The sequence below is a fragment of the Ammospiza caudacuta genome, chromosome 33 (assembly GCF_027887145.1).
Source record: "Ammospiza caudacuta isolate bAmmCau1 chromosome 33, bAmmCau1.pri, whole genome shotgun sequence".
Taxonomy (NCBI): domain Eukaryota; kingdom Metazoa; phylum Chordata; class Aves; order Passeriformes; family Passerellidae; genus Ammospiza; species Ammospiza caudacuta.
The window spans coordinates 1,598,228-1,611,893 of NC_080625.1; the positions used below are offsets into that span (position 1 = coordinate 1,598,228).

At 57.7% G+C, this 13,666-nt stretch overlaps 2 protein-coding genes across 2 annotated transcripts; both read left to right on the top strand.

Moving 5' to 3' along the window:
• Window positions 1–619: 619 nt before the first annotated feature.
• On the top strand, window positions 620–6,957 carry LOC131570189 (uncharacterized; the record flags this gene model as incomplete). Its single annotated transcript, XM_058822533.1, has 4 exons — window positions 620–1,026; window positions 2,188–4,127; window positions 5,385–5,436; window positions 6,801–6,957. Coding segments are annotated over 4 exons (2,556 nt in total), but the record flags the coding sequence as incomplete, so codon positions are not given.
• Window positions 6,958–7,353: 396 nt separating this feature from the next.
• Window positions 7,354–9,609, top strand: LOC131570272 (uncharacterized). The gene is made up of 2 exons (XM_058822634.1): window positions 7,354–7,509; window positions 8,262–9,609. The coding sequence occupies exons 1-2, from the start codon at window positions 7,495–7,497 to the stop codon at window positions 9,093–9,095; spliced, it is 849 nt and encodes a 282-aa protein (XP_058678617.1). The 5' UTR covers window positions 7,354–7,494; the 3' UTR covers window positions 9,096–9,609.
• Window positions 9,610–13,666: the final 4,057 nt, after the last annotated feature.

Consider the following 13,666-nt stretch of genomic DNA (forward strand, 5'->3'; position numbering starts at 1 on the left):
GTTGAAATTGGTGGGATTTGAGCTGGAATTCAGGGATTTGAGTTTGAATTAAGGGATTTGATACAGAATTAATGGGATTTGAGCCGGAATTAATGGGATTTGGTTTGGAATTAATGGGATTTGGGTGGAATTAATGGGATTTGAGCCGGAATTAATGGGATTTGGTTTGGAATTAATGGGATTTGGTTTGGAATTAATGGGATTTGAGCCGGAATTAATGGGATTTGGTTTGGAATTAATGGGATTTGGGTGGAATGAATGGGATTTGAGCTAGAATTAATGGGATTTGGTTTGGAATTAATGGGATTTGGGTGGAATTAATGGGATTTGGGTGGAATGAATGGGATTTGAGCCGGAATTAATGGGAATTGGGTCAGAATAACGGATTTTATGACAGAACCGATGAGCTTTAATCCAGAATCGGGACATTTGTGTCAGAACTCTGGAACCGGTCACAGAACCAATCCCTGACCCCAACACCCCCCCCCCCCCCCCCATTTCCCCCCCCAGCCCCTCCCCCTCCTCCTCCTCCGCCATGCCCCGCCCCCGCTCCCCCGCTGCCCCCCCCGCTCCTTCCTCCTCCTCCTCCTCCTCCTCCTCCTCCTCCTCGTGCTCCCCGTGCCCGGCCCCGCTGCTGCAGGTGGAGCTCCCGCAGGTGCCGCGGGCGCTGCTCCGCGCCCTGAACCGGCAGCGCCTGGAGGGGACGCTCTGCGACGTCTCGGTGCGCGTGCAGGGCCGCGAGTTCCGCGCGCACCGCGCCGTGCTGGCCGCGGCCTCGCCCTTCTTCCAGGAGCAGCTGCTGCTGCGCGGCGCGGGCGCCGCCATCGAGCTGCCCCCGGCGCTGGAGCCCGCGGCCGTCGCGGCCGTGCTGGGCTGCGCCTACACCGGGCGGCTCTCGCTGCGCCGCGGGGCCCTGCTCGCCACGCTGACCGCGGGCAGCGCGCTGCAGATGTGGCACGTGGTGCGCAAGTGCGCGCAGCTGCTCGGGGAGCCTGCGACGTCGTCGTCGTCGTCGTCGTCGCGAACGTGGGGAGGGGACATGGGGACAGGGGACATGGGGACAGGGGATGGGGACATGGGGACAGGGACACGGGATGGGGACATGGGGACAAGGGATGGGGACATGGAGACACAGGAGGGGACACAGGGATGGGGACACGGAACGGGGGAAAGGGACAGGGGATGGGGACACAGGGACAGGGACAGGGACAGGGGAGGGGACACGGGGAGGAGACACGGGACGGGGGATGGGGACGTGGGGACAGGGACAGGGGAGGGGACACGGGATGGGGACATGGGGACAGGGACACGGGATGGGGACATGGGGACAGGGGTTGGGGACATGGAGACACAGGAGGGGACACAGGGATGGGGACACGGGACGGGGGAAAGGGACAGGGGATGGGGACACGGGGACAGGGACAGGGACACGGGGAGAAGACACGGGACAGGGGTTGGGGACATGGGGACAGGGGATGGGGACATGGAGACGGGGGAGGGGACACAGGGATGGGGACACGGGGAGAGGACAGGGGACATGGGGACACGGCAGGGGAACAGGGACAGGGGATGGGGACACGGGGACATGGGGACACGCGATGGGGACATGGAGACGGGAGAGGGGACACGGGGATGGGGACACGGGGACAGCGGAGGGGACACGGACAGGGGCTGGGGACACGGTGACAGGGACAGGGACGTGGGGACACAGGGAGGGGGACACGGGGAGAGGAGAGGGGACACGGACAGGGGAGGGGACACGGGATGGGCACACGGGGACACGGGGACACGGGGAGGGGGACATGGGAGGGGACGCGGGACAGGGGATGGGGACATGGAGACAGGGACAGGGGAGGGGGACAGGGACAGGGGATGGGGACACGGGGACAGGGACACGGGGAGGGGACACGGGACAGGCGAGGGGGACACGGGATGGCGACAGAGGGACAAGGACAGTGACACGGGGAGGGGACACGGGGAGAGCAGAGGGGACACGGGGACACGGGAGGGGAGAGGGACACCGGAGGGGACAGGGGACGGGGACATGGGGACACGGGACGGGACTTGGGAGGGGACGCAGGGAGGGGACACGGGAGGGGGACAGGAGGAGGAAGAGGAGGAGGAAGAGGAGGAGGGGAGCGAGGAAGGGCCGGAGCCCAGCCCCGAGGGGCCGTTCCCGAATCCCAGCCCCGTTCTGCCCCAAAACCGCCGCGTTTTGCCCCAAACTGCCCGGGCCGAGCGGCGCTGGCTGCAGCAGGACCTGGTGCTCACCTGCGAGGAGGAGGAGCCGCCGGCCGGGGAGGAAAATTCGGGAATTGCGGGCGGGAATGAGGAGGGAGAGGGGAGGGAAAATTCGGGAGTGGCGCTGGAGAGGAACCGGGAAAATTCGGGAAAAGGGTTCGGGAATAACCCCGGAAATTCAGGAATGGGGCTGGGGAGGAACCGGGGAAATTCGGGAATGGGATCGCGGGAAAATTCGGGGATGGGATCGCGGGAAAATTCGGGGATGGCGCTCGAGAGGAACCGGGAAAATTCGGGAATGGGATCCGGGAGGGGTCGGGGTTCCTGGGGCAGCGAGGAGATTCGCGGGATTCCGCACGGAAATGAGGAAATTTCGCTCGGAAATGAGGAAATGTTGCTCGGAAACGCTGGGATTTCGCACGGAAATGAGGGAATTTCACTCGGAACCGAGAGAATCGTGCACAGAACCGGCAGAACGTTGCGTGAAAACGAAGGAATTTTGCACAGAACCGGCAGAATTTTGCACGAAAACGAGGAAATTTTGACCGGAATCGTAATTTCGCACGAGAACGAGGGAATTTTAACTGGAATCAGCAGAATTCCGCACGAAAGTTCGGGAATTTTGAGCAGAACCGGCAGAATTCGGGACGGAACCGCGGGAATTTTGATGGGAACCGGCGAAATTCTGCACGAAAATGAAGGAATTTTAACCGGAATCAGAGGAATTCCGCACAGAACTTTGGGAATTTCGCAGGAAAATTCGGGAATTTTGACTAAAACCGCCAGAATTCGTGAGGGAACTGAGGGAATTTTGATGGGAACGGGCGAAATTGCGCTCGAAAACTCGGGAATTCTAACTGGAATCAGAGGAATTCCGCACAAAATTTCGCACAGAACCGCGGGAATTTCGCAGGGAAATTCGGGAATTTTGACCAGAACCGGCAGAATTCGGGAGGGAACCGCAGGAATTTTGACCAGAACCGGCAGAATTTGGTACGAAAATGAGGGAATCTTGACCGGAACCGACGAAATTCCGCACGAAAACTTGGGAATTCTGGCTGGACTCAAAGGAATTCCGCACAAAATTTCGCACAGAACCGCGGGAATTTCGGAGGGAACTGAGGGAATTTTGACCGGAACTGGCGAAATTCCAGAGGGAACCGCGGGAATTTTGCACCGAGCCGGCGGAATTCCGCACGGAAACGAAGGAATTCTAACCGGAACCAGAGGAATTTCGCACAGAACTTCGGGAATTCCGCAGGAAAATTGGGGAATTCTGACCAGAACCGGCAGAATCCGGGACGGAACCGAGGAAATTTTGACGGGAACCGACGGAACTCCGCACGGAAATGAAGGAATTTTAACCGGAATCAGAGGAATTCCGCACAAAATTTCGCAGGAAAATTCGGGAGTTTTGACCAGAACCGCCAGAATTCGTGAGGGAACCGAGGGGATTTTGCACAGAACCGTCGGGATTCTGGACGGAACCGCGGGGATTCCGAGCAGAACCGTCAGAATTCCGCAGGAAAACGCGGGGATTCCGCCCAGAACCGCGCGGATCAGAGCGCCCCGCCCCGGCCCCGCCCCCGGCCCCGCCCAGGGCGCACCTGCGCGCCAGGTGAGCGCGGGCAGGGCGGGCAAGGGCGGGCAGGTGTTCGTGTGCCACTGCGGGAAGGCGTTCTCGCACCGCTCCATGCGGCAGCGGCACGTGAACATGCACCTGGGGCTGCGGCCCTTCACCTGCGCGCTGTGCCGCAAGCGCTTCAAGATGAAACATCACCTGACGGAGCACATGAAAACGCACACGGGGCTGCGGCCCTACACCTGCCACACCTGCCACCGCTCCTTCATGTGGAGGGACAGCTTCGTCCGGCACCGCGGCGCCTGTGCGGGGACACCTGAGCGACACCTGGCACACCTGAGTGACACACCTGTGACACCTGAGTGACACCTGGGTACAGATACTGTCACACATGTGGCACCTGCCACACCTGTGCCAGGTCCTTCATGTGGAGGGACAGCTTCGTGAGACACCGCGGCACCTGTGCAGGGACTGCCACACCTGGCACACCCGAGTGACACACCTGGGACATGTGAGTGACACACCTGTGACACCTGACATCTGAGTGACACCTGGGTACAGATACTGTCACACCTGTTACACCTGGCACACCTATGACAGGTCCTTCATGTGGAGGGACAGCTTTGTCCGGCACCGCGGTACCTGTGCAGGGACTGCCGCACCTGAGTGACACATTGTGACACCTGAGTGACACACCTGTCACACCTGAAGGACACACCTGGGACACCTGGTGCACCTGTGCCAGGTCCTTCATGTGGAGGGACAACTTCGTCCGGCACTGCGGCACCTGTGCGGGGACACCTGAGTGACACCTGGCACACCTGAGTGACACACCTGTGACACCTGAGTGACACCTGGGTACAAATACTGTCACACCTGTGACACCTGCCACACCTGGCACGGGTCCTTCATGTGGAGGGGCAGCTTCGTGAGGCACCGCAGCGCCTGTGCGGGGACACCCGGCACACCTGAGTGACACCTGAGTGACACCTGAGTGACACACCTGGGACACCTGAGTGACACCTGAGTACAGGTAATGTCCCACCTGTGACACCTGAGTGACACCTGGGTACAGATAATGTCACACCTGGCACATCTGAGTGACACTTGGCACCTGAGTGACACCTGGGTGACACCTGGCACACCGGAGTGACACCTGGGTACAGGTACTGCCACACCTGTCACACCTGGGCACACCTGACACCTGTGACACCTGGCACACCTGAGTGACTCCTGGGTACAGATACTGTCACACCTGTAACACCTGGCACACCGGAGTGACACCTGGGTACAGGTACTGCCACACCTGTCACACCTGGGCACACCTGAGTGACACCTGTGATGCCTGGCACACCTGAGTGACTCCTGGGTACAGATACTGTCACAACTGTAATACCTGTGACACCTGAGTGACACCTGGGCACAGGTGATGTCACGCCTGGGCGGGTGCAGGGACACAGGGGGTACTCAGGGCGATGTCACAGGTGTGACATCATCACACCTGGTGGGCTTGGTGACATCACACCTGGTGGCGCAAGTGACATCACACCTGGTGGTGCAGGTGACATCACACCTGGTAGTGCAGGTGACATCACGCCTCGGGGTGTGGACAGGTGAGGGGGGCGGGGACAGCTGGGTACAACGGTGATGTCACGCCCAGGTGAGCCTGGAGGTCACACACCTGGATGACGTCACACCTGGATGGCGTCACACCTGGATGACATCACACCTGGATGACGTCACACCTGGCGGGGGTCACGTCACACCTGGGCAGGAGGGGGGGATGTGGGCAGGTGATGTCGTGGCGAGGTGAGCTGGTGACGTCACACCTGGGTGGGGGTGACATCATAGCCAGGTGACGCCACACCTGAGTGGGGAGAGGTGGAGAGGTGATGTCACACCTGGGTGGGTGATGTCATAACCAGGTGACATCACACCTGGATAACCGGGTCCCACCCGTCCCATGTCACCTGGATCCCTCACACCTGGATCCCTCACACCTGAGTTCCAGCCCGCCCAGATGTTGGGGTTCCTGCACAGCTGGATCACCGGTTCCCAGCACACCTGGGCACCTGCACCTGCCCAACACACCTGGATCCCTCCAGACCCACCTGGATATCCCCAGAAAGCACCGGGGACACCCAAAAAACACCTGGATCCCTCCCAAAAACACCTGGAACTGCCCCCGGGACACCTGAAACCCTCCCAGGAACACCTGGACTCCTCCTGAGCACACCTGGAGCCCTCAGGAACACCTGGATCACCCCAGAAACACCTGGGAATGGCTCCGGGACACCTGAATCTCCCTCAAGGACACCTGGATCACCCCAAAGCCCACCTGGAATCTCCAAAAACTCACCTGGACACACCCAAGAACACGTCGATGCCCCCAAAATCCCACCTGGAACCCCCAAAAATCACCTGGGACCACCCAAAATCCCACCTGGGGCTGCCCAAAATCCCACCTGGGACCACCCAAAATCCCACCTGGATCCCCCAAATCCACCTGGGACCCCCCCAGACGCACCTGGCCCCTCCCCCGTGGTGTCACAGGTGTGGCCCTGCCCCCCCTCCCCCCCGGGGTTGTATTTTTGTGGCGATTTTTGGTTTCCATTGATTAAAAAATCCAATTGGGGGCGGGGCTAAGGCTCTTTTGGGGGCGGGGCCAGAAGGCAGAACTGGGACTTGTGAGGGGCGGGGCCTGAGAGGGTGGGGCACCCTGTGGGCGTGTCCAGCAGCGAGGGGCGGGGCCAGGCACGAAGGGCAAACGCCTAAAAGGGGGCGTGGTCAACATTTGGCGGGTTTTCCCTCCCCCTCCCCCCCCCCAATTTCCCCGGGACCGCCCCCCCCCCCCATCGCCGACCCCTCCCCCACCCACGTGACCCCAGCTCCTCACCGCCCCTCCCCCACCCATGGGACACCCCCCCCCCCCCCCCCCCGAAACCCCCCCAGCCCCTCCCCCCCCCGGCCCCCCCAGCCCCCAGCCCGCGTTCTCATCCGGGAACCCCAAAATCTTCGGGAATTCTCAACTGGGAAGCCCCAAACCCCTGGAAACCTCGCTCGAGGCGCCCAAAACCTCACCCGGGACCCCCAAACCTCACCTGGGATCCCCAAACCTCACCCGGGACCCCTGAAACCTCACCCGGGACCCCCAAACCTCACCTGGGACCCCCAAACCTCACCCGGGACCCCTGAAACTTCACCCGGGACCCCCAAACCTCACCTGGGACCCCCAGACCTCACCTGGGATCCCCAAACCTCACCCGGGACCCCCAAACCTCACCTGGGACCCCCAAACCTCGCCTGGGACCCCCAAACCTCACCCGGGACCCCCAAACCTCGCCTGGGACCCCCAAACCTCACCCGGGACCCCTGAAACCTCACCCGGGACCCCCAAACCTCACCTGGGACCCCCCCCCCAAAATCTCCTCAGGACCCCCCAAACCAAAAGCGGCCAAAGGAGTGGGCGTGGGGCGGGGGCGGTGACGTCACCCCTTCCTGCTTCCCCTGTCCGGCTCCGCCGCCTTCCCGCGCGTCCCGAACCGCGAGCGGGGCGAGTTCGCGTCCCGGAGTGTCCCCAAAGCGTCCCCAAAGCGTCCCGGAGCGTCCCCAAAGCGTCCCGGAGTGTCCCCAAAGCGTCCCCAAAGCGTCCCGGAGTGTCCCCAGCGGCCATGGAGCCCCGCGAGGTGCGACAATCCCGGGGCGGGAGGGGACGGAGGGGACACGGGAGGTGTCAGTGGGGACAGGGGGGTGGCAGTGGGGACGGGGAGGTGGCAGTGGGGATGGGGATAGGGGGGTGGCAGTGAGGACAGGAGGGGTGGCAGTGGGGACAGAGAGGGGACAGAGGGGACAGGGGGGTGGCAGTGGGGATAAAGAGGTGGCAGTGAGGACAGGGGGGTGGCAGTGGGGATGGGGACAGGGAGGTGGCAGTGAGGACAGGGAGGTGGCAGTGGGGACAGGGGGGTGGCAGTGGGGATGGGGACACGGGGGTGGCAGTGGGGATAAAGAGGTGGCAGTGAGGACAGGGAGGTGGCAGTGGGGATGGGGACAGGGCGTGGCAGTGGGGATGGGGACAGGGCGTGGCAGTGGGGATGGGGACAGGGGGTGGCAGTGGAGAAAGGACGTGGCAGTGGGGACAGGGAGGGGTGAAAGGAGGCAGTGGGGGACGGAGGGGACACAGGGGTGGCGGGAGGGACAGGGGGTCGCAAAGGGGACAGGAGGGCATAGGAGGAAGGGGGGAGGTGACACAGAGGTGAAGGGCGGGGACAACAGGTGGTGGCAGGGGGGAGCAGAGGGGTCGGGGCGGTGACAGAGGGACAGAGGGGACAGCAGAGCCCTCCAGGGAGGGGACAGAGGGGACCCCGGGAGGGCACAGGGGCCAGCCTAGGAGGCCGTAAGTGCCACCCCGTCCCTGACACCTCCCCTGTCCCCTCCCCAGCTGCTGGAGCGGCAGGTCGCCGTGGTGGCCACGCTGGGCAAGCTGGTGGCCATTGCGACTACGCCGTACAGGGGCATGCTGCTGGGTGGGTCCCCAAGGTCCCTGCACGAGGCCCTGGGGACCTTCATCGGTCACCTCAGTGGGACCCTGGGCTGCTGCAGTGTCACCTCCTGGCCTGGCAGCAGTGTCACTTCCTGGCGCCGCGGCAATGTCACCCCTCTGGGCCACCTCGATGTCAATTCCCTGAACCGATTCACTTCCCTGCTGGGCCTCTGCGGTGCCACCCTTGGGCGCCACGACCGTGTCACCACCCTGGGCCAGGTCCTGGCCAACCCGGAGGCCACCTGGGCCGACGTGAGAGCTGCGGCCAGCACCTGGCGGGAGTCGGTGGACAGCCTCATGGACAGCAGGTCCCGGCGGGTCGAGGAGGCCACCAGGCTGTGCAACGAGTGGGAGGTGACGGCCACCATGAGGGGACGGCGGGCAGAGACACCCCTGGGGCTGCTGGAGCGCCTGGTGGCCGAGTGTGACGGAGCCACCGCCTTCCCCCGGGAGCTGCAGCGCCGGCTCGGGGACATCGAGTTCGCCCTGGAGGAGACAAGGGAGCCGTGTCCCGATTTCCGCGTGGCCTTGGTGGCCGCCGTGGCCGAGGCCGAGCGGCTGCGGGATGCCAGCACCCACCTGGCCTCGTGTCACCTGGAGGCCATACTTGGGCAAATCCGCGGCATCCTGAACAGTTTCGTTTGCGGCCCTGATGGCCCTGCTGCCCGCGTGGTGGCCGAGCGGTGCCAGAAAGCCATCGAGGACATCCCGAGGCTGCTGCGGGAACTGTGATGTCACCGCTGTGATGTCATCGGTGATGTCACTGCGGACATCAGAGGTGTCACTCGTTCTCTCCACCCCCTCCCTGTGAGGGATTTGAAGCTAGTTTGGGGAATTTTCTGGGAATTTTCATTGAAATTGCTCCAAATCCTGACGGGAATTCCTGGGGTGATGTCACCGGGGCCACTCAGGGTCACTCCGTGGCGGGTTGGGGAATGAATGAAGCAGCTTTCCACCATGGGTGCAGCCGACCATTTCTCAAGCCTCCTCAAAAACCTTCAGGTCCCTTTCCCTCCCTGGGCAGTTTCACCTCCAATGCCCAATTTCCCTGTGCTGGTGACAGATTGGGCCTCAGCTGTTCAATTGCCCTTTTCCCTTTTAGGGCCTCCGCCCCAGGGAGCTCTGTCCCATTCTCCTCCCCCTGGTCCCGTTTGCCTTGCCCTGACAGGGTCTCACTTCCCTCTGGGGGTGGCTCCTTGCACGCGGGTTCCCCTCATCAATAGTGGCTCCATTATCTTTGCTTTCCCCTCGGCTTTCTCATCATCCCTCCCTCCGTACATTGATCTTTTGAGCTTCCTTTAACAGGTCATTCAATCCCTCATCCTGCCATTCCCCCAGTCTTGCAGCTTTTCCTTATATCCAGCCAAGCATTCATGACAAATGTTATTTTCAATAAAGCTTGTCCAGCTATTGTATCAGTCTGTACCTGAGTATTGTCTCGCATTTCTTTTAACCTCTCCAGCCATTCAGTTGGAGTCTCATCCTTCTTTTGTTGTTCAGCAAGCGCCCCGTGGTCGTTCTGAGTTGGTGGAGCAGCCCCCCTAATTCCCCTGATAATTAATGCTCTATAATCTTCCATGTTTTACCTTTCCCCGGGGTTATGGTGGTCCCAATCAGGGCATTGCAGGGGCATTTTCTGCTCCCCATGGGGTCTGTGTTGTGCAGGTTCCCTCTCCCAAATCCACATCCCCACTAGTTGGATCATTTGTCTTTCCTCAGGTGCAAACAAAAGGTTAATTCTGGATTCCACTTTGTCCCAGTTATAAACATTGGGTCCCAAAATTGGTCTACTTGTTCTGCTGATCCAATTGGATCTTCACGTAGAATTTTTAATTCCTTTTTAAATGCTCTCACTTCGGCGGAATTAAGCGGGGCAGTGGCAAACCTGATTCCCTGCGTGCCCCAGCCAATGGCACTTCCCAGAGGGGGTTTAGTGCCACTGCTTGGTTCTCATTTTTCCATTCCTCTCGCTGGACTGCTCTGCCCCAGGTATCCTGGCTGGGTCCATCAGGGGGTGCATCAAGTGCTGGCAGATGTGGAGGGGACAGATGCTCTAAGGTTTCCTGGTTTTTGGTTTATTTTAATTTAAACATGTTCTCCTTGTTCTCCTTCCCCAGAGAAGCCTCGCCCTTCCAGCTGGCAGCAGAATCACATTTTTCCTGGCTGGCTGATTCTTCAGCGTTCACATGACCGTTCAAAGTTTGGCACATCCACCCCTCAAAGGAGCTCTGTTTTGGCCAGTATAAGTGATCAGATCTTACGACGCTATTTCATCATATAGTGATCTATCATTTTGATTTTATTTTTATTCTTTGTGTCAGGGTTAATGTTCACGCTGTGCCGTTTTTATCCCCAGGAGGCTGTTTGAAGGTGTATCCATTGAAGTTTCCCTGCTCCCCTTTCCCCTGTGGGTTTCTCCTTGTTTGCTTTGTGTCCCATTTTCTCATCTTATTCCTGGCACTGTCCCCACGCCTTTTTTTTTTTTTTTTCTTTCTTAATTTTCAAGCACATCTGCCTTCCACATGTATTTTCCCAGTCCTTCTCAGGAACTGTTCAGGCTCGTGGAAATAAATGCAGTTTTCCCACACACTATTTCCTACAGAAATTTTAAAAAATTTAAACATTTAAAAAAATTATAAACATTTTTAACAATTTAAAAAATGCCCAATTCCTGTCTCTCAATTCTGCTCTTTCCCACTCCCGGCCCCAGGCACTCTTGTGTGCCTGTGCAATGCCACCTCTCATGACAGATTTTACACTCACACCATACCCAAGGATCACATCCCGGTCCGCAACTGAAACACAAAATTCCATTCATGCAGACAACACAAAATCTTTATTAAAATTTTATTAGTATGCAAAACAAACACTTTGCTTTTTCTGGCTGTCTCGGTCACCCGAAAAGAGGAATTGTGACTCGAGGCTCCTGGTTTGTTTTGTAGTGCAGTGCATCTCATTCACTCAGCAGCTACACTCATCAATCAAAGAAGACACAGGACATAATCACGAACTTCCCACTCTCCTCATTTCCCATTCACACTTTCACACAGTACTGAGGTGTAGCAATGGGGAACAAAGAGACACAGATGCCCTTGTGCATCTGAAGGAGATCACTTTATTGTAGAAATCACCCTCCTTTTATAGCTTTACTCTGAACCCGACAAAACCAGAACTCAACAGAAGAAGGGCACCCATTGGCTGGCTCAGCTGCAGTCTGCTGTCCACAGGTCCTATCACCCAACCAGTTTCCCTTTCATGTGCTGTCCGTGCATTCCTCCTCATAACTGCCTCTCACCCCCCAACCAACCTCCAACCGTCCAGCCTGCAGCTGTGCCTTCCCCACAGGGCCTTCTGTGGGCACAAGCCTTAACAACTTTAGGAAATATCACCCCATACTCCACATAACGCCCTTCCTTTTTTTTTTAGGCAACGAAAACATACGAAGAAAAACCTAAACAACTCCTAAAACATCAATTACAGTGACAACAATAATAACAATGGGATATGTAATGTAGTTGATTCATGCTGTATAAACAGATATGTGTAGGTGTAAAATATTGTAGAAATAACGTTTTAACCTCCCAGCCAGGAACAAAGCTCTATTTGAATTGTAACTAATTCCTGGCAATGTCAAGGTAGCATCAGACCTGTTTAACGTCTGAATGGAGCCTTCCTGGACCATCAGGGATGATTTCCTTGTCTCCTGCACCTGGAGATAACATCAGCAGCCTCCCTGGCCCGTGATTAATTGCTGCGTCCCAGGAATATCACAAGACTCAGACTCGCCCTGATCACATCTGGGCACTCAGGAACCAATACCAACTTATTCAAACTTCTCCCGTGTGGTCAGACTTCTGTCTGCCCGTCTTTGTCTATTTCAACATATGTATAGAAATGGATTTGCATTCAAAGAAGTGAATAGAAAGATGTGGTCATCTGTGCCTCAGGCAAAATAAACTGTACATAAACTGGACGCTGGAGACACCCGGGGTGAACCTTTGAGGGGATGCCGTCGTCACTCTGTCAGATGAACCTCTGGTCTCACCCAGCGCCTGTTCCCGGGACTGACCAAACCTCTGGTCTCACCCAGCACCCATTCCCGGGACTGACCGAACTTCTGGTCTCACCCAGCGCCCGTTCCTGGGACTGCCCGAACCTCTGGTCTCACTCAGCGCCCGTTCCCAGGACTGACCGAACCTCTGGTCTCACCCAGCACCCATTCCCGGGACTGACCGAACTTCTGGTCTCACCCAGCGCCCGTTCCTGGGACTGCCCGAACCTCTGGTCTCACCCAGCGCCCGTTCCTGAGACTGACCGAACCTCTGGTCTCACCCAGCGCCCGTTCCTGGGACTGACGCTGTCTTGGCTGTGGTGGTTGCTCAAAATTCTATTTTTTCTGTAACTGACCCAATAAATCGTTGTTAAATTTTTCATAAATTTGGCTATCGATTTGATAATTTATACCAACAATAACAAGTTTTCAAAACGTACGCCTATCACATAGTAACTACATACACATGGGATCAGGACAGTGGCACTCCGTGATGGAACCCACTCCACATGGAGACACTGTCCCCTTCCCCATGTCAGAAAGTCCAGGGCTCCTTTCCATTGTCCAGACAGTAAGTCCTTCACCAGAACTGGAGGTCTTAGATGAGCCTTTGTGCTGAAGGAATGCTGTCTGTCACATGCAGTCTGTCCCATCTTGTCCCGATTTAAAAAACTGAAGACATATAGGGCTTTAGCTACTCTGTTGTGAGGGTACCCCAACTCCCCCTCTTTTTGTTTTTCAAGCGTGTTTTTTAGGGTCTATGGGCACACTTGACAACAGTTTAGCCTGAGAGAGAGCGGGGAATGTCAGTATTGTGAGGCACACCCCATTGCTGCAAGAAGTTACAAACTCTCTCTGAGGTGTAGGCAGGTCCGTGGTCCATTTTAACGGTGTCAGGAAGGCCCAGAGTGGCAAAACAGGTGAGCATCACAAGCCTTCTCTCTGGTGTGAGCAGCTGCCTTTAGAAAATGAGAATAGGTGTTAATGGAAACGTGAACATATTTTAAGCAACCAAACTCTGGGATAGGGGTGACATCAATTTGCCAAATGGAGTTAGGAGTTAAACCTCAGGGCTCAGTGCCTTCTGCTAAAGGAGCAGGATCAGCCTCATGACAGGAGGGACAAGACAATAGGATATCATGGACTTGTGAGGAAGTTATTTGAAATTGCTTGTGAAGAGAATAAGCATTCTGGTGTAAAAAAGTTGTGACATAGCTTGGCCTGTGCAAAAGTATTTTGTAGGAATGTTCCC